General features: G+C 41.8%; 1 protein-coding gene across 1 annotated transcript in view; it reads right to left on the bottom strand.

Annotated features, from left to right (window-relative positions):
• scn8ab (sodium channel, voltage gated, type VIII, alpha subunit b) overlaps positions 1 to 24,255 on the bottom strand; it is a 120,567-nt gene that overhangs the window by 38,887 nt on the left and 57,425 nt on the right. The window contains exons 13-17 of the mRNA XM_036530807.1: positions 15,010 to 15,145; positions 12,177 to 12,415; positions 7,660 to 7,833; positions 7,110 to 7,466; positions 6,271 to 6,741 (exon numbers count right to left, since the gene is read on the bottom strand). Of these exons, the coding sequence (XP_036386700.1) occupies positions 6,271 to 6,741; positions 7,110 to 7,466; positions 7,660 to 7,833; positions 12,177 to 12,415; positions 15,010 to 15,145 (1,377 nt within the window). The remainder of the gene's footprint in view (positions 1 to 6,270; positions 6,742 to 7,109; positions 7,467 to 7,659; positions 7,834 to 12,176; positions 12,416 to 15,009; positions 15,146 to 24,255) is intronic.

Raw genomic sequence — 24,255 nt, 5'->3', positions numbered from 1 at the left:
TAATGTTATTATCCCTTTTGCATGTAACTTATTTTTATGGAATGTAGTGCACTGTTACATAACATGGTTCGTTGTCTTCATTAGCGTTATTAAGCTTCTCATAGTTTTCAGTTAGCATTTGCTATGTTTTTAACGTTAAATCACTGTTTCCTCAAAGCTAAAATTAGCTAGAATTTTTCCAATCTAATCGCACCAGTTTTAGCATAGGCCTACACGCTAAACGGCTAATCATACCATATGCACAAAAGGGTTATTCCATTATACTAAATAATGTCCTACTTAACATTAACGAATTGCAAAGCTAAGGCTATATGAGGCTAAATAAATACATTGTCATATATGCTATTAAGCTTATTGAAGTGTTCGTGGGGACAGGGGAAGCTAAATTACCTTGCTTACTGCATGTTTAACTTCACGTTCTGTTTCATGTTTATTTATCATTTGTTTTATAAGTTATTGTGTTGGTGTTGCAAGTTCATAAGTTGTATTACGTTATACTGTGTTGAAATAAATGAACAAAAAGTTTCCTTGCTGGTTGTTCCAACACATCATTACTGCTTTTGCCGTTAGCATTGTCATTAACAGATGGCTCGCTTTGTGCGTGCGCTTGTAAAATTAATATTTTAAAGGCTCATTATTACGGTTTTGTATTTCTCTGTAATGTAGCACAGTTTTAACAGTGTTACTTATAATATTCTTCCTCAGTCCTGGAACTCAAACCATTTCCACTTTGGTCAGGGGCAGCCCTATAAATCAGACAGGCAGTCATATAATTTATTAAAAATGCACTGAAGTGCATTGGAGCAAGAACTTGTCCAACATAGTACGGCATCATGAACAGAAACATACTAAAATAAATAAAATAAAACAAAACATTACTCCATTAACCCTTCCGCATGCATGGTCACACTGGTTTAATTACCCATTTAGCATGTATGCTAAAACTGGTGTGATTAGAACACTAGATTGGAAAAATTCTAGCTGATTATAGCTTTGAGGAAACAGCAATTTAACATTAAAAAATATAGCAAATGCTAACTGAAAACTATGAGAAGCTTAATAAAGCTAATGAAAACATAACAAACCATGTAACGTAACACGTGTGCTACATAGCATAAAAATAAGTTACGTGCGAAAGGGTTAAGCTCAATATAAAACATCATTCTTTTCACAGAGTATAAGTTTACACATAAACACCTATATAAAAATGCAGCGGGTTCCTCAAAATTCCATGGCACACCGGTTGAGAAACACTGAGCTAGAGTACCTCATCATCATCAATCATCCATCGGAATGATTTTGTTCCGAATGAAAAAAAAAAGTGTGCATGTAAATGTAGCTAGTGTTTAGAAAGTAATCCAAAGTATTTAGATTACGTTACTTACCTTGAGTAATCTAATGATGCGTTTCCACCAAGCAGTACAGTACAGTTCGGTTCATTACGTAACGGTTTGGTATGGTAAACCCTGGTACGGCTTGTGTCTCCACTGCCAACCGTACCCTACTTAATAGGCGGGGTGTATGCTACGTCAGCTAGGTAAGTAGTGAGACATCATAAAAGCACGCAAAGAACGCAACACAGCAGAGACGGTTGATGAACTTTTGTGTTTGTGTTAAAACGAAATTTGCCATTCAGCACATCTGCGTTTGCCACGACTTTCAGTAATTCAGCCAGGTAAATATCCGCGCTGGAATTACGGAAGGAAGTTGCGGTCAAACTTGATAATATGATTAATTTGTGTTAAAACATTAACGTGTTAAAGTTTTGCGATTAATTGCGAATGAGCGTTAACGTGTTAACGTTGACAGCCCTAATATACACTTATTACACTCCCCTGCCCTCTTTGAGACCCTGCAGCAGAGGAACATCTGAGCTTGTGGCACAGTTAAGATACACCGTAAAGGCATGCTGCTGCGATTACAGCAGCTCACACTCAAGCCTGACAATCCAACAGTTTTTCTGAGAGTCCCCATGCTATGCAGCATCCTTCAAAGATGCGGAGCACTAAAATCAGCATGCAGGTAGCTCACTTCAGGGAAGGAGTAGTCAGGGGAATCTTAAAAAGAACCCATGTCAGGGAGGTATTACTATTCATGATCAACAAATGCAAAGAAAGCATCCTGAGGGTGGGGGCTAAAAAGGCGAGGAGGAAACAGACAGCATTCTAAAGTCACAACCAACCAGAACTGTGCCCAACATGTTTTGAGCTTTAGCACACAAAGCTTGTCTAAAATAGTACTGTGTAAGAGTTCTTTATGTATAATAATAACAATAAGAAAAACAGCGATGACAATACTAATCACAACATTATAATAATAATATTACAATCATAATAACATTTCTGCTAGGGTAAAGTGCTGCTAATAGACCAAAGACCAAGAACAAATTTTGAGTAGCCAATCATACAATGAGAGAAAATATGATACCAATTGAAAAATCTTAAAAATGAATATTATACAAAAATAATATGCTAAAAATATAATACCAATATTAAAAATGTAAGCTAAATTAGTTCTATTTATGTAAACAAACTTTATATTGTTCTGTGATAAATATAAAGTGACTTCTCAGAAGACTAAGATGGCGGCGCGTGCATATCGTGAGGCTCAGTGTCTTACCAGATTTTGCTAAATATTGTTAATTTATCTGGTTGTTTCCTGCGTGTTCGCCCGATTCAGCTATGCGAACTTCACATATAGCAAACAGACACTTTTGGACATTAACTACCGGTGCACCAACATAGTTTTGGACCATCCATTCAACTTCGACAAACTACCACCAGAGTAAGCGAGGACGCCGCGGACGTGTGGACAAGTCACCCCGAATGGAAGTATCCGGCGCCAGCGTCGAGACCGTAAACAAAGACGGGGGAAACATGGAGGTCTGCGGGCAAAGCTTAGGCTAAATCCACACTGGCCAGCGCTACCCAGCATCTTCCTCACCAATGTACGGTCTCTGGCAAACAAGCTGGATGAACTAAGGACTTGGACCCTCAGTCAGAGAAGGCTTATGGACTGCAGCTTCATGTTTTTTACAGAAGCATGGCTAAACAATTATGTTCCAAACAATGTGGCGGAACTGGAGGGGTGCACGGTCTTCAGAGCTGACAGAGCTGCAGCAGCAACAGGTAAAAACAGGGGCGGTGGTTTATGCATCTATGTGAATAAATCATGGTGCACCGATGCTACCATTGCTGAAACTTATTGCTCTGCTGATCTGGAATACCTGATTATTAAGTGCAGACCCTTTTATCTACCACGAGAGTTTACATGCATCATTGCTGCCACAGTTTATGTACCACCAGATGCAAATGCTAAAGTTACCATGAAAGATCTCAGTCCCACTATTAGCAAACTGCAGACAATGTATCCAGACGGGGCCTTTATTGTTGCTGGGCATTTCAATCACTGCAACCTACATACCGTGCTTCCAAGATTTTACCAAAATGTCTCATGCACCACAAGGGGACATAAAACCTCGGATCACGTCTACACAAATGTGACTGATGCCTACAAAGCCACTCCTCTCCCCTACCTGGGACAGTCTGATCATCTTTCATTGTTCCTGTTTCTCAAGTATAGCCCGGTCATTAAACGTGTGAAACCCATAATGAGGACCATCAAGATCAGGCTGGAGGGTGCTGACTCTGCTCTTCAGCACCAGTTCCAGCACATAGACTGGAGTGTGTTTGCTGCCCATGCCACCACAGTCTCTCAGGTTAACATTGACTCATACACCAACTCTGTCCTGGATCACATCAACAGGTATGTGGACAGAGTCACAACACAAAAACAAATAAAAGCTTTCCCCAATCAGAAACCCTGGATGAACAGAGAGGTTCGCCTCCTGCTCAAAGTCAAGGATGCAGCCTTCAGGTCTGGAGACCGGGAGGCTTACATCTCAGCCAGGGCCAACCTGAGGAGGGGAATCTCGGACCCCTGGCGCATGTGGCAGGGCATACAGACCATCATGGACTTCAAACCACCCAGTACTGTGGCCCCCTCCAGCTCTGCCTCCCTCCTTGACGAGCTCAACCACTTCTACGCTTGCTTTGACCGGGAAAACAAGGAGGTCACCCACAAAGCGGATCTCCCACCTGGTGAACTGCCTGTCTCACTTTCATCGCCGATGTTTGCGCCACCCTGAGCAGGGTGAATGCATGGAAGGCAGCTGGCCCAGATGGAATACCTGGCCGTGTGCTCAAAGTCTGTGCAGAGCAGCTGGCCGGGGTCTTCACAGACATTTTTAATCTGTCTCTAGCCAAGGCAGTTGTCCTCACAAGCTTCAAGACCGCCACCATTGTGCCAGTGCCAAAGCACTCCACTGCTACAGCCCTGAATGACTTCCACCCGGTTGCACTCACCCCCATCATTGAAAAGTGCTTTGAGAGACTGGTCTTATCACAACTGAAATCCTGTCTGCCCACTACCCTGGACCCCCATCAGTTTCCCTACCGCATCAACAGGTCAACAAAGGATGTCCCACCTGGACAGTCCCAACTCTTACGTCAGAATGCTGTTCATTGACTTCAGCTCAGCATTCAACACTGTGTTCCCCTCCAAGCTGATCTCCAAGCTTAGCCAGCTTGGTATCAGCACATCCCTCTGCAACTGGACTCTGGACTTTCTGACTAACAGACTCCAGTCTGTTAGGTTAGGCAACCTCTCCTCCTCCACTCTCACCCTGAACACCGGCGTGACACAAGGCTGTGTGCTGTGTGCTGTACTCCCTCTTCACCCACGACTGCACTCCTGTAGATGGTTGTAACACCATAATGAAGTTTGCAGACGACACCATGGTGGTAGGCCTGATCAGAGGGGACGACGAGACGGCCAACAGTGACGAGGTCCAGCACCTGGCCACATGGTGTGCCGACAACAACCTGGCCCTTAACACCCAGAAGACCAAGGAGATCATTGTGGAATTCAGGCAAGCTAGGAGCCACGCACACACCCCCATCTACTTCAACGGAGTTGTAGTGGAGCATGTATCAAGCTTCAAATTCCTTGGTGTCCACATCTCTGATGATCTCACCTGGTCCCTGAACTCCTCCATTCTCATCAAAAAGGCACAGCAGCGCCTTTACTTCCTGCCGAGCCTTAAGAAAGCTCACCTGTGTCCTAGGATAGTGGTGGACTTTTACCGCTGTACCACTGACAGCATACTCGCCAACTGCATCTCAGTGTGGTACGGCAATTGCTCCGCATCAGACCGCAAAACACTCCAGTGGGTGGTGAAAACTGCCCAACAGATCACCAGCACCCAATTGCCCACCATTGAAAACATTTATCACAAACGCTGCCTGGGCAGGGCGAAAAGCATTATCAAGGATGCATCCCACCCTAACCAGGGACTTTGTACTCTCCTCCCATCAGGCAGGCGTTACAGGAGCCTCTGCTCCCGCACCAGCAGGCTCAGGAAGAGCTTCTTCCCTGAGGCTGTGACCCTGCTGAACTCCACACCACAGCGCTAAGCATTATTGCACTCATTACTGCACTGTGCTTTTACTTTTATATTTGCACTGCTGTACATACAACCATCTGTACATATCTGTCAATACTGCACATACAACCCTATACACTCCGCTTTCCAACTCTGTCCACTTCACCCCCCCATGTATAACACATTAATATAGTATACATATTTAATAATCTGTTAACACTGTATACATACATACATACTGTAAAATATAACATTACTTATACGGGAGTAATTACTTTTACTCTTAACTGCACTTTCTGTAAATAATACTATTCTTTTGCATTTATGGTTAGATGCTAACTGCATTTCATTGGCTTTATACCTGTACTCTGCACAATGACAATAAAGTTGAATCTAATCTAATAAAACAGTCAGTTAAAAACAGACATACATTTAACTGGAAAAAAATTCATCAGCTGTTAATATGGGTATGATATTTTTAACAGGGATACCTAGGGAGGACAAGGCAGGGCAGAAACAGGGACAAAATAAGGCATTTGGAATGTTGGAAGCAGTACTATCTGTGCAGTCCTGGGGTTCTTAACTGTTTCACTGCCCAAGTGCACAAAAATCTAAATTAACCTAGAAGAAAGATTAATTCCTTCCTTTTCTATTTTCTTATTTTAATGCTACCAATTTCTTTGAGGTTCTATCAACAAAATGACTCCGTGCTGCCCTTAATGGTATGCTTTGGCTCTTGATGCACCCACCTAGATGTCTATATTGCTTGATTTTTTTTCAAGCTGTGCACCACTATGGAGATCAATATTCAACCTTGCACCACTCACCTCTTTGCTGCCCTCGACGTCTGACTCGCTGCTGAAGTCCTCTGTGTTGAGATTCTCGAAGTCTGACTCACCCACAGCAATGGGTACCCGCACAGTCAGGTTAGGGTTGTGGATGAAGGACATGCGGTCCTCATCAATCATATACTTGCCCACGCTGCTGCCAATGCCACTGGTTGTCCCATTGCCATTCTTCTGGTAGTCCAGCTCCCGGTTGATGTCCACCCCCGTGTGGTTAGCAATGCAGTTCAGCTTCTTATTGTACATGTCATCCAGAGGTTTCACTTCATCTGCTACCACTTTCTTCAGGTGAGTGGCGGCCAGCATCCGCACCTTGGCCTTCACCCAAGCAATGCCCTTCTTAATGCGAATGACAGATATCTGCAGGTTGTTCATCTCCCCATCATCATCTGTAGCAGCTAGGTTGTCGGCACTGAAGGAGCTCAGCAGCAAGGCAAGGAACAGATTCAGCACCTGGGGGTATCCAAAGGTATTGATTTATGGTTCTACATTTTATTTCAACTTTTCATCATTTACTGTGAAAACGAGGTAAAGTGACACGGAGCACTGGACTGCAGAGGACCTGGAGGCTGGGTGCTGGACTCCCAGGTGAAACATTGCTGTTACACTTGTTCTGTAATGTTAATGGAATTTAGTGATGTTAATTCAATTGTAAGCTGCCCTAGATAAGGATAAGATATATTTATCAGATATCAGAGTCTGATCTACCAATAATAATTGACTATATTTCAGTTACTCTCATTCTCCACAATCACAGGTAATCCTACTGTATAAAATAAATTCATGGTTATTGCACAGGATTGAGACAGGACTTTCCTTACCACTAAGTTGCCAATGACCATGACCATCATGAAGACAGTGAGACACATGGTTTGGCCAGCCACCTCCATGCAGTCCCACATGGTCTCGATCCATTCCCCACACAGCACCCGGAATACGATCAGGAAGGAGTGGAAGAAGTCATTCATGTGCCAGCGTGGCAGTTCACAGTCCTGGGCAATCTTGCACACACAGTCCTTGTAGCTTTTGCCAAAGAGCTGCATGCCCACCACAGCAAAGATGAAGACAATGATGGCCAGTACTAGGGTCAGGTTTCCCAAGGCACCCACAGAGTTCCCAATAATCTTAATGAGCATATTGAGGGTGGGCCAGGACTTGGCTAGCTTGAACACTCTGAGCTGCAGATGTGGAAAGGAGGAGAGGTGCAGAGGATGGATGTGGCAGGGTAGTAGACAGAAGGGGAAAGAATAATAAGTCAGCCAGCACCTGAAATTCATGTAACTCATCAGCTCAGTAATTGTTACTGCCATGTATGAACCACACAAACTCAGACAGAGCATTTAAGAAGGGTAAAGAGGTTATGTACTTTACCAATCGGAATGATCTTAACACAGACAGTCCCTCTACATCAGCTAGGCCGAGCTCCACCAAACTCAGGCTCACGATGAAGCCATCAAAGATGTTCCAGCCCTCCTGGAAGTAGTAGTAGGGGTCCATAGCAATGAGTTTGGCAAACATCTCAGCAGTGAAGATCCCAGTGAAAACCTGCCAGGTACAAAATAGAGATTTATGATAATCTGATATATTGAGAAGACCCATGCTCACAATATTGGATTTTACCTAAATAAATCAGTGTAAATCCAATTTTGAATATACTGTTCTTGTCATTATGACCTCACTTCTAGGAGGGAATTCCTCAACAATAACTAGGGCATTGCAAACATGGTGGAGGGAAGTCAGGCTTCTGGAAATGTGAATGTGGAGTGGTGTCTCATATTAGAAGTGCTAACAAGCAAGGTAACGTAAAATCTGTGTGGCATCACCCCATCACAAAAGTAGTACTGAGCTGAACATTCTGACAAGAGTACTTAGGCATGGGCAAGACCAGGAGTGGGAGTCAGTGGGAAAGCTGACGAACGCACAGCTTTAAAAAGGGCTGCCATCAGAAAATGCTGCACTATCTGGGGCCAGAGAAGCCAGTGCTGAGGTAGCATGCGAGACCTGTACCATGACTGTGTCCCAAATCACACAGTAGTGTACAATATAGTATGTTTATGCTTGTGTTTACACTAGTGTACAATATAGTATTTTTATGCTTGGCTATCTAGTATGTTCACATCTGATAGTACGGATAGTGCAGCATGCTTGGTACCCGGATGTCACACTACAATCACCAAAAAAAGAAGTGTGCAACAGCTGTGCTCTATCCGTGAAGTGTTTCACAGTTCCTTTCCCATAATTCATTGCTAAACAAAATGATGGTGTTAAAAAATGAACAAATATCACATTTGTTATTGGTATTATGCTAACACTGATCATTTGACATGCCATGCCATGCTGCCATGTAACTGAATATTGCTGTAGTATTTATTATGAGAGCAAAACATACCTCGCTAATTAGAACATTAATTTAGAATTCTGGCAGAGACGTATGTTGATGAATATAGTTTACTTGAATACTTATTGATGCATACTAAAAGATTTAGTATAGAGCATGTACAACAAAGCCTATTAGTATGCAGTATGCTAGTACATTGCCACCCTGCCCAAGAAAGGTACTTAACCCCCAAGTGCCTCAGTAAATATCCAGCAGTATAAATGGATAACATTGTAAAAAAAAAAAACTGTAACTGATGTAAGTCACTCTGGACAAGGGCATCTGCTAAATGCCAATAATGTAATGTAATATAGTGTGCAATTTGGGACACAACTAATGCCAGGACTGCATAATAGACTAAAGACAGCATGTCCAAGAACATGTATGCGTGTGTGTGTGTGAGCAAGAAACAAGCAGTATGCAAGGGCCAAGTGCCAATATTTATTGACAGCTGTAATAATAATAATTACAATTTTATTGTATCATTTATCAGTATGGTGCAGATAGATTTGGTGTTATGGAGAGAAATAAGGTGCAGGTTTGACAGCCAGTGAAATATAGATGACAGAGAGAAATAGAGAAGTTAGTGGAGGAGAGAAGACAGTTCAGAAAGCAGTGGAGGAAGGCTACAGATGAGGAGAGGGAGGGAACCCAAGTGTTGCAGGAAGAGCTTGAAAGTCAGTTAGTAATATTAAGGAGAGCAGAACACCTGAGGAGGAAGAGAAGGAAGAAGGAGTGAGCTAGGGTAGCATTTTATAGAGATCCCTTTAGATTTGTTAAAGGGATGTTTAGCCAGGAAAGGAGTGGACAGCTTAAAGTTTCAACGGAACAGTTGGAGGAATATTTAAGGAACACACACTCAGATACAGAATAGAATAGGGAAATGGGCCTCCCACCAGATATACCACCTCTAGGAGAGATAGAGCACAAGATAGATGGTGGTCCACCAAAGTGGAGGGAATTGGAGGCAGTAGTAAGGTGGCGCAAAGGCTTTTTCAGCCCCAGGGCAGAATGGAATCCTAACCCTGTCCTCCATATATGACAGGAGTGTTATGGATGGGTTAGAAAGGATAGAGAAGTCAGAACTACCAGGCAAGTTGAAGTTGTGGTGTTTGCACTTTGGCCTCCTCCCTAGAGTGATGTGGCCATTAACTGTGTATGAGTTGCCAATTTCTAAGATAGAAAAGCTTGAGAGAGTGGACAGTGCATATATTAGAAAGTGGTTAAGTGTTCCTAGGTGCTTGAGTAATGTGGCGTTGTATGGAAGAGGTATTCTTCAGTCACTGGTTACTAGTGTAGTCAGCCTACAAGCGGGTTTCGACTGATGTTCTCACTGCTCATCTAAACCCTTATGTCTGGCGTCGTTACCAGGTGAGCTAAAGGCAACTTGCCCCAATTCTATCAGCAAGAACGCTAGCTAATCAAGTCTCATGGAGTGACGTTACCGCTGAAATTGCTCTGCTACCTGCTACCCTACTGGCTTTACGCAGGACTCACACAAGCCACTAATTTCAGCTCTGCTACACTAGCCTAGTGGAAGAGTTTTAGTGTGTTTAGGTAAGGTTAGAGTTACAATTGTTAGGAACTAAGGATACTTAAGTTAGTAATCGGGTGCTAAATGTAGCTACAGGGAGGACGTGGAACTAGAAGCAAGCAGTACAAGAGGCACATGCAGCTCTGAGGCATTTAGATATGTTGGGTAGGGTGCAGCAAGGGAGAGGAAGGTTAAGGTAAGGTTAGTCTCTCACAGGGGCAGTATACTTGGTGGCATAAGCAGGTGTTGAGGTGTGTAACAGCAGAGATTGAGAGGAGAAGAAGAAGGTGAATGTGAATTCAATATGTAATAGTACTGAGAGCATAGTCATTCAATTTGTTCCTGAGGGAGACAAAAGGAGAGGAGGAAAGGTTTCAGACAGGCATGATCTAGGCCAGCTAAGGGGAGCTAGTGATGGGGGATGCAGGTAGACTTGGGAGGAAAGCGTGTAGTTCCACTGAAATAGTTAGCACTAGTTTGAGGCTCGATATAGTTTTATGGTTGGTTAGTCAATGTGTCATACATTTTGATGGAGCCATGGGAGGACGCAGTGAACGACACATACGTCACAGCAGTGGTAGACCAGCAAGGATGGAGGGAAAGCATGCATCTGATAGAGGTAAGTCGAGGTTTTGTAGCACAATCAAGTACGGCTCTGTTTAGGGAGCTGGGAATTTGGGGGCAGAGTTTATGGCAGGCAGTGAAGGAGATGGCAGAGGCTGCAGAGCAAGGAAGTAGGTGGACTTAGTGTAGAAGGAATAATGTTAGCTGGGGTCAGAAAGGAGTATAATGAGTTTTTTTCCCCTCTTTCTTTCTGTTTTCAAGTGAGAAATGTGTTAGTAGAATGGCTATTGTCCTGTCGTAGGTCAGTAGTAAAGATGCTAGTGTTTGTTGGTATGCTTTATTAGAAGTGTAAAGATGCTAGCACATGCATGGTGGTGTGCTTCAGCAGTGGAAAAGTTTGTCGAAGTTTGTTGTATTGTCGAAGGTAGCATAGTTAGCATGCTCTATTAGCGGTCCTTGAAGCTAGCATGCCGTATTAGTGGTGGGTATCTCAGTCCAGTTGAGGAGAGATGAGTATGCGGCGAGCCGCTTAGGTAATTAGTCTTTTTTTCATTTAATAGTTAGCTGTTGAGTAGGGTAGGTAGTTAGCGTAGGTGGTGAGAGTGGGTATGGCGGGGGGTGGTTCTGGAATGCCAGAACCAACTGCTGAGCCTTCCCAAGGTGTCGAGGGCCTAACTAAATGAATCACCGATGAAGGAAGGTGCCCACTTGATAACCCCAATGATATACCAGCATCTATACACCTAATTGTTTTCTGGTAGCGTAATGGTGCATGTTACCAGGTAGATATTACAGTAGCACTGGGCTCAGTTGTCTTAGCTGAGTGATTATCCTGTTTTATAAGGCACTTTTGTGTTATACTATTAACCTTAGTATAGTACCATACATACATTTTGCAGTGTTATTTGGTAATTTGTAGGTTTTTCAGTGATACACGTGAATGTAGCAGTCTCAAGGAAACAAGATGTGTATTAAATTAAAATATAATCTAAAGACTGTGTTTGACACTTTGATTTGTTCTTGAATTACAGGATCTGGGAGACTCTTTCTATAAATCAACAAACAAGCTATTGTTTTAAACTACTCTCATTCTAATACCAACAGAAATGCGCATGCTTCCAATTCACTGCAATTCATACACACACTATGCCACATATACAGTGCCTTGTTAACATCTCAATTGTAAAAATGCTCTATACCAAATAAAATCTGACTGACTGATTGAATGATAATGTGAACACAATACAGTGTGCTCATTTTACCGTGTGCTATGTGTGCTGTTTACCATGAAGCAGGCTTGCATGAGAGTTTTGAGGTAAACTTTTTTGGTGTTTTTAATAGTAGTAAGCAATTGTGTGTTCCATAATTTATGAATCATGAGTTGTTTGAGAACATCCAATAAGGTATTCTTACCAGGTTGCCCACAGATAGCACATGTTCAAAGTGAGGAGTCATGGGGTAGTGCTCCATTGCCATGAAGACTGTATTGAGAACAATGCAGATGGTGATAGCCAGGTCCACGAAAGGATCCATCACCACTAGGTTCACTATCTCTTTGATCTTCAGCCACAGTGGGCAGCACTCCCAGATCAGGAACGTGTTGGCAAACTTGTACCAGCATGGTGGACACTTGCGCTGAGACTCCTCCAGTTCTAACAAGTCAAAAATGGGGCAGAAGAGAGGAATCCACATCAAAAAGGAGTCCCTTCATATGTTATCACCTTCTGTTAGCTTTTATCAACTAGCTATATCCATCCACTAACTCTGAATTTGTCATCACGTGATTGTTGTTTTTGCTTTGGTTAGTTCTGTGAGTGCATTTTAACTGCTGGACTAATTAATTGGTAGTTCAGGCTTCCCCTCTAAACTGGCTGCTCATCCACTCTTGAAATTAATAAGGCATTTATAGGGTGCATCTGCACTGAAGCTGCAACCTTGTTTCTCAGCCTCATTGTATGAAGACTTGGCTGTACAAAAACAAGGCAGCCTATCCACTGGATTCCCCCAAGGGCCCTTCACTATACCATATTGCTAACTATTACTTAATGAACTATGTGCATTTCAAGGTATGTGTTGGTATTGTGTTAGAATGGTACACCCCTGTTGGTAGGCCTACATTGTGTTGATCCTGGCACTTGCTCATATGGGAATGGTAGTATCCTTGTCTGTGTAACATTTTCTGTCATTTTGTTGTACTTGTTGTACTTGTTGTACTTGACTTTGGGAGTCGCTCAGGATCAGCAGAGCATCTGCTGGATGTCAAACATGTAAGTATAATGTTAAATGTACTAATCTTGTATATTATGAGTGCATGCTAAGTGACAAATTGTGAATGTAAATGTAAATGTCAAGTTTTTAAAATAGAAAAGTCAAATGTCAGTCAATTGTATTACCAGTATGTATGGTTTCGAGTCAGATATTTCTTTGTGTCAACAATCTCAATAATAGTTAGCTAACATTAGTTAAAGTTAACATGATTCATAATTGATTCATAAGTTTTTCATTATGAATACAGAAGCATGCGTTGAGCCGAAACACTTTCATTTACATGTTAGTGACATTATCTTGCTGTGACTAATAAATGGGCTACTGTACTTAAGGTTAAGTGAGAGTGCGAACTAAGCATATCGCATATTGCTGTATCAAACACCAAAGGTCATTTTTGTGGCAGAGATAATAAAGCCTGGCAGTACTGAAAGAAATTTCATTTAGTTCATTCCAAATTCACCTAACTAGCATGTACAGCTTTTGTTAGGTATAGGGAATTGCACATGATAATGAGCAAAAACATACAAACCTATGGTTTCCTGTTGAACCTATGTTGAACCATTCAGTAGAACAGGATTTGAGAGGTATAAACAAAGAGGTAATGTTTGATAACTTAACTGTTACAGTGAAACTTTATAATAAGGGTCCCTTATCTAACATGAACTAAAATCATATTTAACATGCACAAACCATGCAATGTATTAACAAGACATTAGTTACTGAGTCAGATATTCAAGTTAGTAAAGGGGCCCTTATTGAAAAGTGTTACCAATGAATACGCAAGGTGTAGAATCCACCAATTTCTCATTTAGCAGCAACTGTTGCAATTGAAGCCAGCACTTTCACTCAATCATATCATCAGAATTTGAGGATTTTTGAAAGGGCTAACAACACATACACAAAAAAATGACAATTCCACCATCAAACTAGCAGAAATCAGCTTTGGTCACAACCAAAGTCAAATTCAAAAGAAGCCTGACTGATCACCAGGCGTGTGTTTGTGTGTGTGTGTGTGTGTGTGTGTGTGTGTGTGTGTGTGTTACTTAGGCCTATTATTTTATAGCTATCTATCTAGCTAATGTTACCTAGCTAGGTAATTATGCAGAGGAATGTACAAGAATTAGCCCTCACATGACATCCTTGAATGGCCCATTTAATTTTTCTGTTAAAAATTCCAGACCAGTGTTACATTACAACACATGGTTATACACATAGTAACGATATCACAAAGTTGCTAACACCCTCCTCTTTATATCCACAGGAGTCTCATTACCGAAAAATAACACATACTGGCACCTAATTAAATGATTAGAAGTACTTCTGCTGACTGTTTTCACATACCATCCATATTCACATTCAATAGTCTCCACTTGAATAACATTCCTATCCTGTGTTTTTCACAGGATAGGAAAACTACAGAAGTGCATTCTAACAGTGATCTTGCATTATTTTAGTCCATGGGCTTAATGCCTGGATATACCGACATTAACTAATTTTATTCCAGTTAATCACATGACCTTTATATTACAATGATTTGTCAGTGGTGTTTCTCTTTGAACTGCTCAAAAATAAAAGTCATACAAAGTAAAGCGTCCCTTGGCCATGTAAGCTTGATGCTAAATTATTAACATTCTGATTAAATATGTTACATGGCAGTTGGGTGTATGCCACTTATAACTGCTGCTGCCAAGACTCAAGACTTTCTGTTTGTTGATATTTATTGATATACTATATACAGTATATACTGTAGCTATATACTATATATATATATATATATATATATATATATATATACACACACACACGCACACACACAATTTCAATATGTGAAATATATTACCTAAATTGAGTATGGCTCCAACACTGGGTTTTTAAACAATAAAGGACAGCAGGAAAAAAACATATATAAGGGAGTCATGGGATCCGAAAGCAGGGGCAGATAAGAGATAAGATCAGAATTTGAGATAAAATGCTGTACCTTCCACCAAAGTGTTTGTGATAACACTCATAGCGCTATTGGCCCGGTCCTTGCGCCCAAAGGAGGTGTTCAGCTGGTCTACGGACACCATCAGAGAGCCTGAGTGCTTCTTCTTCACATCTATGTCTGTGGACTGCTGTCAGGAAGAAATCCAGCACAGTAAGGACACAGACCCCACACTACCCAACTAGTGTGTTATCAGGTGGCTGTGGAGAGTTGGAAGGAGGTTACCTGAATGTGAAACAGGACATTTACTTTTACTGTGATCTAACCCTAACCCTAACTCTAAACTGAAAAACTAAAGCCTCCAACTACAAAAGGACTAGAAAAACTCCCCTCTCCCTCTGACTGGAGCAACGCTTCATGTTCAGACAAAGAGCAAAAAGCCAACTGGAGCAGAGAGACAGAGAGGACCAAAGGATTTAACTTTGCTGGAATTCTTTTTGGTCCATAATGTCTTTCCTTGTGTGAGGCCACAGGAATACATAGCTTTCATGCAGGAGAAAACAGATGAGATTGAGGAGTAGAAGTTTTATTATGACATGGATTAAACATATGGTTAAAGTAGAGCTGGGCGATTTTCCCGATTTTCTTGATTAATTTGGTTTATTTTTTAAAGACGGTTTTCAAAATAGGAAAATCGTTCAAATCGTTCAGATCGTTCAGATCGTTCAAATCTGTCAATCTGCAATCTGTCAGTCACACTACGTATTGAATCTGTCACACGTGAATACAAAATCCCAACACAGCAAGATGGAGGCAGGTAGCAAAGAAAGGTGGAAATATTACTTCGGTGATATGGAATTGGTATGGATTTGAAGAGTCGAATGTAGAACAAAGCAATGTAAAGTGTAGGGTGTGTTGAAAGTCAGTTGTAACCAAAGGTACTAGTACGATCAGTTTGTTCCAGAATTTATGACAGAGACACCCTGTAGAATGGAAGAAATGCGTAAAACAACGGGATGAAAAAAATAAAAGCTGCCCCCCGACCCCCAAACCTCCTGCTAAAAGACAGCTAACACTAGCTGCGTCATTTTCTGGTGCTGGTCTGTACGACAAGGCAAGCCACCGGTGGAAAGAAAGTATGGATGTGGTGGCATTTCATATCGCCAGAGACATGATTCCCATTTCCACTGTAGAGAAAGAATAGTTCATTAAATTGCTGCAAACAATTGATCCCAAGTATGAACTGCCTAGCCGAAAGCAATTTGTGGATGTAGTAGGCTACCGTAAGGTAGGAATGGGAGATGCTTGAATGGCTGAGGAATGTATCCCCACTCCTCCACACAAAGGAACTTCATTATAGGATGAGTCACCACTGATAGGAAGACTCCTGCACACCAAGCGTATAGCCACATGACTGTATAGGTATGTGTATTTATCATCATTTGCACTATATCATACTGCCTGCTGTAATCTTGAAATTTCAACTGATTGGGATAATTTTGAATAATAAAAGTATTAGTCTTAACCTCTGTTTGTGATTTCTCATTTAACCATTTTTAACGACGCATGTAGCAGGATTTGAGGTTTTTCTGTAGTTCTTCCCTACTGCTTGAAACCCATTGATACTTACTCTCGGTCAGTCTTAAGTATTGCACTATACTGACGAGTCTGCAGTCCCTAGATGGGCCGCCTAATATATATTCTATGATTTAGAATATAAAACGGCAGCAAGTTATATTAAATGTGCTGGTACGGTATCCTATGTTGTGGACTATGTAGCCTGATCATCTACAAGCCAAAGCGAATTGAGAATTCCTGGGTTGCTAAGTAGAATTGGGAATTGGGGAACTGAAACATAGGTTAGCATAAAATGAGTCAGATTTTAGTTGTTAGATTGTCAGATTTAGTTGGCAGATTTTAACACCATTACTTCCAAAGACGCAACGTATGCATGTGCCTTCAACAGCCACCACTTCCCTCATTGATTGTGACTGGCTGTCCTACATTACAACCCCATCTGTATACTGCTACACGCGAATGAATAGCGGAGAAGTTGTAAAAAGCATTTATTTATGCTACCACGACACACCTTTGGAGCAGTCGTTGAGTACCGTGCAGCTCTACATGAGTTTAACGGTACACTTCATCAGTGAAGAATGGACACTGTTAAGTGTTTGCCACCAGACATGCTATTTTCCTGACGACCACACAGGGGCGAAGTAATAAGCCAAGGGCTTAAAGACATTTTAGCTTCTTGGAAGCTCAGGGAAGACAGACAAGTCTGTGTGACTACTGACAGCGGCAGTAACATGATCAAAGCTTTGAAGCTGAAAGAGTGGAACCATCTCCAGTGCCTTGGACACAAACTCCATAATGCAATTGGTAAGTTATATTGAATTCATTCATTTATTTAATTTTTTTTTTTTTACATTTAATTTCACAGGTGTAAAAAATGTTTATCATAATCTGTTTATTAGTCATATATTTGTATACGAGGGTTTCGGTGACAAAGAGTATTTCAGTGGGCTATTTTTTATTGTACAATATATTTCAAGTTTGAAATTAAATATAGTCTTTTTAGTATGTGTTACGGGCACAGAAAGAATCTCAAAGCTCAATCTGGTGCAACACATTTAATGTTGGATGTAAATCTGAAACAAGAAAACAAACGTTTCAGCGGTGAGCTGGGCTGGAACTTCAGCGGTCTCGTCTCCAACGGCCAACTCAAGAACAGTATCTAATTACATTATTAAACTGATTACTTAATACACACTGAGTGTAACAAATTCTCATAAACAATCACAAATTAACAGGGACAGTATCTTGACAATATCAGAATATCCAAATATATTATTCTATTTTCCTATATTATTATAATGTTATCTTTACAGTAATTATTACCTTTCCATTCACTCACATCACCTTTACAACTACGTCTGATAGAACTGATCCACTGTACGTTTCACTTCCTTATTTACATTCTCCGTCACATACGTCACCGAAGGGCCACTCACTGTTTCCATGGTGATGTAAACACTCCGAAGCTGAATTGTTAACCGATCCCTCGTTCAACAGTATTAAATCGGTCTAATACTTTGTAACCCAAACGGTTACAAAATATTCACCTATCACTCCGTTACACCTACAAAGGTAACATATATATATATGTATATACGTACGTTCACCTGAGTACCATGGGAGTCAAACTATGTTACATTTAAAATTATTAAATATCTTTTAAACAATAACAAAACTTTAACAGCATTCACTCGCTAGCGAACAGGCTAACGGCTTTGAGCTACCGCTAGTATGCTAGCTAATTAAACAAAATTATTCATTAAATAGAAACAGACAATTACCAGGCATTACATACCACATTTGGGAGTAACATTTGGGATATGACATCCCTCACCTGAAACAAGAAAACAAACGTTTCAGCGGTGAGCTGGGCTGGAACTTCAGCGGTCTCGTCTCCAACAGCCAACTCAAGAACCCAGCCCGAGCTCCCTAACTGCACCCGCTGCCAATCCACAGCGCATGGACAGCAGACAGACACAATAACGGCAGAGACACAGACAACCATAACGTACGATCAAGGAGGGGTAATCGTGAATGCACCACATAGACACAAATTTTCCAATGCACATAAAAGTCTACGTGCCACATATGCATTAGCAACATGATATGTGGTACTAAGGAGTTGTTTGAAAATGACAGTCACAAAGTTTGAATGCAATCTGTTTTTTCCTTTTAACAGAAAGTGGTGTGAAAGATCTGCAAGTTGGCCGTGCAGTTGGGGTCTGCAAGAAAGTTGTAAGTGCATTTTCCTTCAGCTGGAAAAGGAGAAGAGACCTGGCTTCTGCACAGGCTGAGCTGGGCCTACCCACTTATCAGCTCATTACAGAGTCCCCAACCAGGTGGGGTTCCAGAGTCAGTGAACAAAGCTGTAAGTCCACTGCAAGAATTCACTGATGCATTATCAGGTGAAGAGTATGTTAGTGTGTCCTACCTCAAACCATTGCTTCATCTGTTTAACAACAAGATTCTACAGTCAAAGGAGGATGAGACAAAGCCTACAAAATACATCAAACACACCACACTTAAGTACCTCAACAGCAAATACAGTGATCCTGTAACAGACAAACTCCTGTCTATTGCCTCCTTCTTGGACCCCCAGTTCCACACTTCTTACAGAGAACATGACAAAGTGGATAGAATCAAAGAACAAGCTATTATAGAGTTGATGTCTCTACCAGGTGAGAAAAACACAGATCAGCCTTACAAAACTGTTCTGATGCAAGCAGCAAGTAGTCCACCATTCAACCAACAAGATAAAGCTGAAATTGTGCCAAAGAAAAAGACATCACTAGTCAACTTTTTTAGGAAGACCGTGCCACGCCCATCTACTCCCCTGTCAGAAGAGGACATAATCAAAGCAAAGCTGTCTGCCTATCTGATGTTCCCTCACACAGACCCTGATACAGACCCACTTCATTGGTGGAAGCCACATGAGTCTAACTTCCCCAAGCTAAGCTGCCTGGTGATAGGTTTGAACCAGTTCCATTCTATTTAAATTGCATTTCATTTGAACTACATTTCATATTTACATTCCCACACACACTCCGTAATAGCCCTCTGACTGTTAGAGACAGTCGGCCACATATAGGGTTGAAAGGGAAGTCCCTGGTAGCTGACCCAGTGAGTGTCCCCAGGACATCCAAGTGTGACATTGGGAATGTTCACACCTGCCATTTGGTATACCACGGGCAAGGTACTTAAACCCTCACTTGTAGCCATTGCATTTACATTTATTCATTTAGTAGATGCTTTTATCCAAAGAGACGTACAAAAGTGCATATAGTGGGCAAACAGGCACAAGGGCAAGATGTGTACAAGTCATACAATGCAGATAGTGCTGAAGCTGAGCACAAGGTCTGTGTAGCGAGCCAGAGCTAATCTGATCTAAGGTTACATATATCGCATACAATCACTGGGACAATAAAGTACTGCTATACTACCTAAGCAAACATGTGCTACAAATACAAGGTAAGAGATAGAGCTACAAGTACAAGCCAAGAATCTTAGATTTACAAGGTCAAAATGGCAAGGGTGTCAGTTCAGGTAGAGTCTGAAGAGGTGTGTCTTCAGCCCACGTCTGAAGGGTTGGAGTGAAGGAGTTGTTCTCAGGGGGGTGGGGAGTTTATTCCACCACTGGGGGGGGCGATGACAGAAAAGCAACGTTGTGAGGTGTGTGGGCCTTTCGTTCTGATGGTGGGAGGAGCGAGGCGCCCGGATGTAGCAGAGCGCAGTTGCCGAGTGGGTGCGTAGGGTTGGATGACGTCCTGGAGGTAGGGTGGGGCAGTCTTTTTTGCAGCAGAAAACGCGAGTCAAGGTTTTGAAGCGGATCCTGGCTGCGATTGGGAGCCAGTGGAGGGATCTCAGTAAGGGGGTGATGCGGGAGAACTTAGCCATTATGTCGAGATTCTGTCGGAACGCACTGTCGCTACACCCACACGAGTCTCCCTTTGCACATCAAAATAAATCTTTTCAATTGAAAAGTGGTCATCAGTGTGTTACTTCGCCGGTCCCGACTTGGTTCCACGAAGGGAGAAAATTCCCAACACTGGTGAGGAAATACCTTTGTATTCCTGCAACCAGTGCTCCCTCTGAGCGGGTTTTCAGTGCAGCTGGAAACATTGTGACCTGCCAGAGAGCATCCCTCCATACTGAAACTGTAGACAAGCTTGTGTTTCTTACAAGAAACCTGTGAAAACTGCTGCTGTTGTTGCACTTTTTTTGGTGTGTCTGCACTTCAAAGCTGCTCCTGCTTGAATTGAAAGGACTATTTTTGACTGCCAGGATGTGTCATAGGTGTTGTTGACTGTTTATGTTTTAACCTTATATCATAGGTTGTTGCTGGTTGTCATTGTTTTTGCACATTATAATAAAAATACTTCAGTATAAGAACTAAAAAAATCGAGAATCGTTCATGGCTTTGAAAAAAATCGAGATTTTATTTTTTTGTCATATCGCCCAGCCCTAGGTTACAGATAAAAGACAATGGGGTCCTGAGTAGCTCAATGGTTAAAGTGTTCACTTTGAATGCAAACCAAGCTCTTCACCATGGGTTTAATTTAGGCATTAATTGTCATCAGCTGACAACAACCAGGAGCCCACATCGTGGAACAAACTGGATTCATTCTGCCAGGGATGGGGGGATAGGTCAGCCAGAGTTATCTTATAGCACAGCAGCGACCCCTGCTGGTAAATTGGGCACCCACGGTCTGCCTGAACTGTGAACAAAATGTGCATTCCTTATGACTGTGCAGGCCTGGTACAGGCACTGTGGTATGGAAAAAAAGTGGTGCTTAGCACCATGTCTTTTGGAGGAGAGCAAGTGTTTCTCTGCATGGCAGACAAGGAACAGGCAAGGAGCAGCTCTGATAAAATTAGGAATTTCAAATTTCAATTAAAAAAGATAAGACAACATGGGAAGAATCAGCCAACTCAGGTGCACATACTTATAAAGCCTTTGTAATCTTTACTGTCAGTGGTATTACATAAACAGATGACTATGGATTTAAATCCGCAAAACAATGGGAATGTAATCAATGGAAACCGTCAATGAATCAGTGCCTCTGCAAATGAAAAAGACTTTCAGTCAGGGCGACAGTCATAGCTGTTGGTTGAGGTTTTTGTCCTATTTCCACTCAGAGACACTCGGGCGTACACTATACCCAAATCCTTTATAATCACTAAATCTCAATAGCTCACAGCAGATGTACTCTCACTGCTTCCTACTGTTTCCAATGCTTCCAATGTTTGCTACTGGTGACCCCAGCAACCCATACTGGGAAACTCCCATGTATTCTGCAGGAGGTGGGTGGGAGAGAGGACATGAATTCACTACATAAATAATTACATTGAAGAAGTAGCTGACAAAATCGACTTAGTTATAAATTAGTATAATACACACTAAATAAAAAAGGCAGGGCTACATCCCATTTCCCATTTTTGCCTGCTTGACCTAAGCAGTTCCCTTCAAAATGGCAACGAGCCACATAGTATAGGAATCCCAATCTGGACAAAAGAACTTTCACTTAGCTTAAGCTGCTCTTTTGGAGTGAGTGTACATGCTTGTACCCTTCATGTTTGGTATGACATGCCAGGATGTCTCATTTGGAACCCCATAGTGTGTGTTTGCATGGACCTCACTTTGATAATTTTATATGTTCCATTCAACCACAGTGAGACTCTATATTTTAAGAAAAATATATCACAGATAGTATTGAATTTTACTGTACAAATGAAGATCTCTAACACTTAGTCATGAAATAGAGGTAGCACCAGGCCAGATGATTTAAGTGCACTTTAATAAGTGAACAGAAACTGGGATAAACAAATTTGCAGGTGGATTTCAAGGCTCTAATTGGAATCACCATGATATTAATCTAGTTATCGAGCAGAAATTGTCAAGAGTCAGGAAAATGAAATATTTCACTCTCAATTTGGATTACAATACTGCTGGAAGAGACTACCCTTTGGCAAAATATTTCTGAACAATACTACTGTTCAAATAAATCATGTTTCAAAGAGGTTTCAGTAATTTATGTTTCAGCATTCAAAGTTAGCCTCTAAATACACATGGACTAAACCTGACCATTTCATTTCTTTTTCAAATAACCAAATCAAATGCTGCTATTGGCTGAACATAAACAGATGCGCCACATGCATTCACTATCCTTCCATAGTAACGAGAACAGGAGGTGGATAAGTTCTTTACCTTGCTCGAATGTGTGGCAAATACACTGAAATGGCCCAAAGAGATGTGGACTCTGTTGTTGCAGTGTGTGCTGACCTGCAAGGCTCAGGAGGCATATTCCTCCTTGTCACCTGAGCAGTCTCTCGACTATGAGCAGGTGAGAGCTGCGGTGTGGAGGGCTTATGAGCTAGACCCTACTGGCAGAAATTACGCTGTCACTGCAAAGCAGACGGTCTCTCATACGTTGAGTTTCCTAGGGAGAAAGAGTCCCTATTTGACCGTTGGTGTGCATCTTTGCGCATAACAACATTCGAGCAACTCCGATTTAGTGGTTTTGGAGGAGTTTAAACACTCCTTGAGAAAGTTGTCACACATTTAAATGAACGTAAAGTCTCTAAGGTTGCCAAAGCTTCTGTAATGGCTGATGAATTTGTTCTAATCCATAAGAGCGTTTTCGCTGCCACTGAGAAAAGCCTAGCTTGTGAGTTTCCCCAGAGAGAGCATTTTAAAGACACGCAGGTTCACTCCAAGTCTCCTCTTTCAGTCGAGCAAAGGCCTGGCGACGTTCAGGCGAAAGATTCTCAGCCTGTGTGTTCTTATTGTAAAAAGTGTGGCCATGTTTTCACTGGCTGTTATGCTCTGAAGAAAAAGAATCACTCTCTTAAACCTGTGGACCTGGACCTGTGTCAGGACTTAGTGTTGTGTTGCCTGTGATAGATCCTGAATCCAATGATTTCCAGGATTATACACTGTTCATTATGAATGGTATGGTGTCTCTAACTGGAGAGCTGAATGTGCAGCATCCAGTTAAGATTTTGCGTGACACGGGCACTGCGCAGTTATTTATTTTAGAGGGAGTTCTTCCTCTATCGGAAGAAACCTCTCCTGGCTCCAGCATTCTTGCTCAGGGTTTCGAAATGGGTTTTGCCAGCGTGCCTCTGCATGAATTTATGCTCACCTCTGATTTGATTAAGGGACGTGTTGTTGTAGGTGTATGACCATGTCTACCTGAAAGGCGTTTCATTTATTTCAGGAAACGATTTGGCTGGTGGGAAGGTACTGGCAAACCCTGAGTTGATTCCTTCTCCTCTTGTTCATACTAGCCCTGATGATTTGATGCAGAAATACCTGGATGTGTTCCCTGCGTGTGCAGGAAACAAGTAAAAGACGGTCCTACTATTGGTTCAGATTATGGTTTTGATATCTGCGGCACATTTTTTGCCACTTCTGATACTTGTGAACAGTCCCCTCCATTTATTGATGGTTCCACCATGCGTGTTGATGTGGAAGAGAGCGACTTTGCTAGTAGGCCTAGTAGAATGTCTCATGACAGTCTCATTTCAGAGCAGAAGAAGGACTCAAGTCTACCTTCTCTATTTGCTGATGTGGTTTCTGAAGGCGATCTAAAAGATGTATCCCAGGGATACTTTGTCAGTTCTGTGAGCACAGCTGTCTAGTCATTTAAAAAGCATATCTGTTCAAAAGAAGGAATAAATTGCAAATTGTCTGGCAAACGGCTCCCAAGTCATGTGTACATG

This window comes from Megalops cyprinoides, chromosome 6 (genome assembly GCF_013368585.1).
Source record: "Megalops cyprinoides isolate fMegCyp1 chromosome 6, fMegCyp1.pri, whole genome shotgun sequence".
NCBI classification, from domain to species: Eukaryota; Metazoa; Chordata; class Actinopteri; order Elopiformes; family Megalopidae; genus Megalops; species Megalops cyprinoides.
This window is presented reverse-complemented; position numbering and strand designations above follow the sequence as displayed.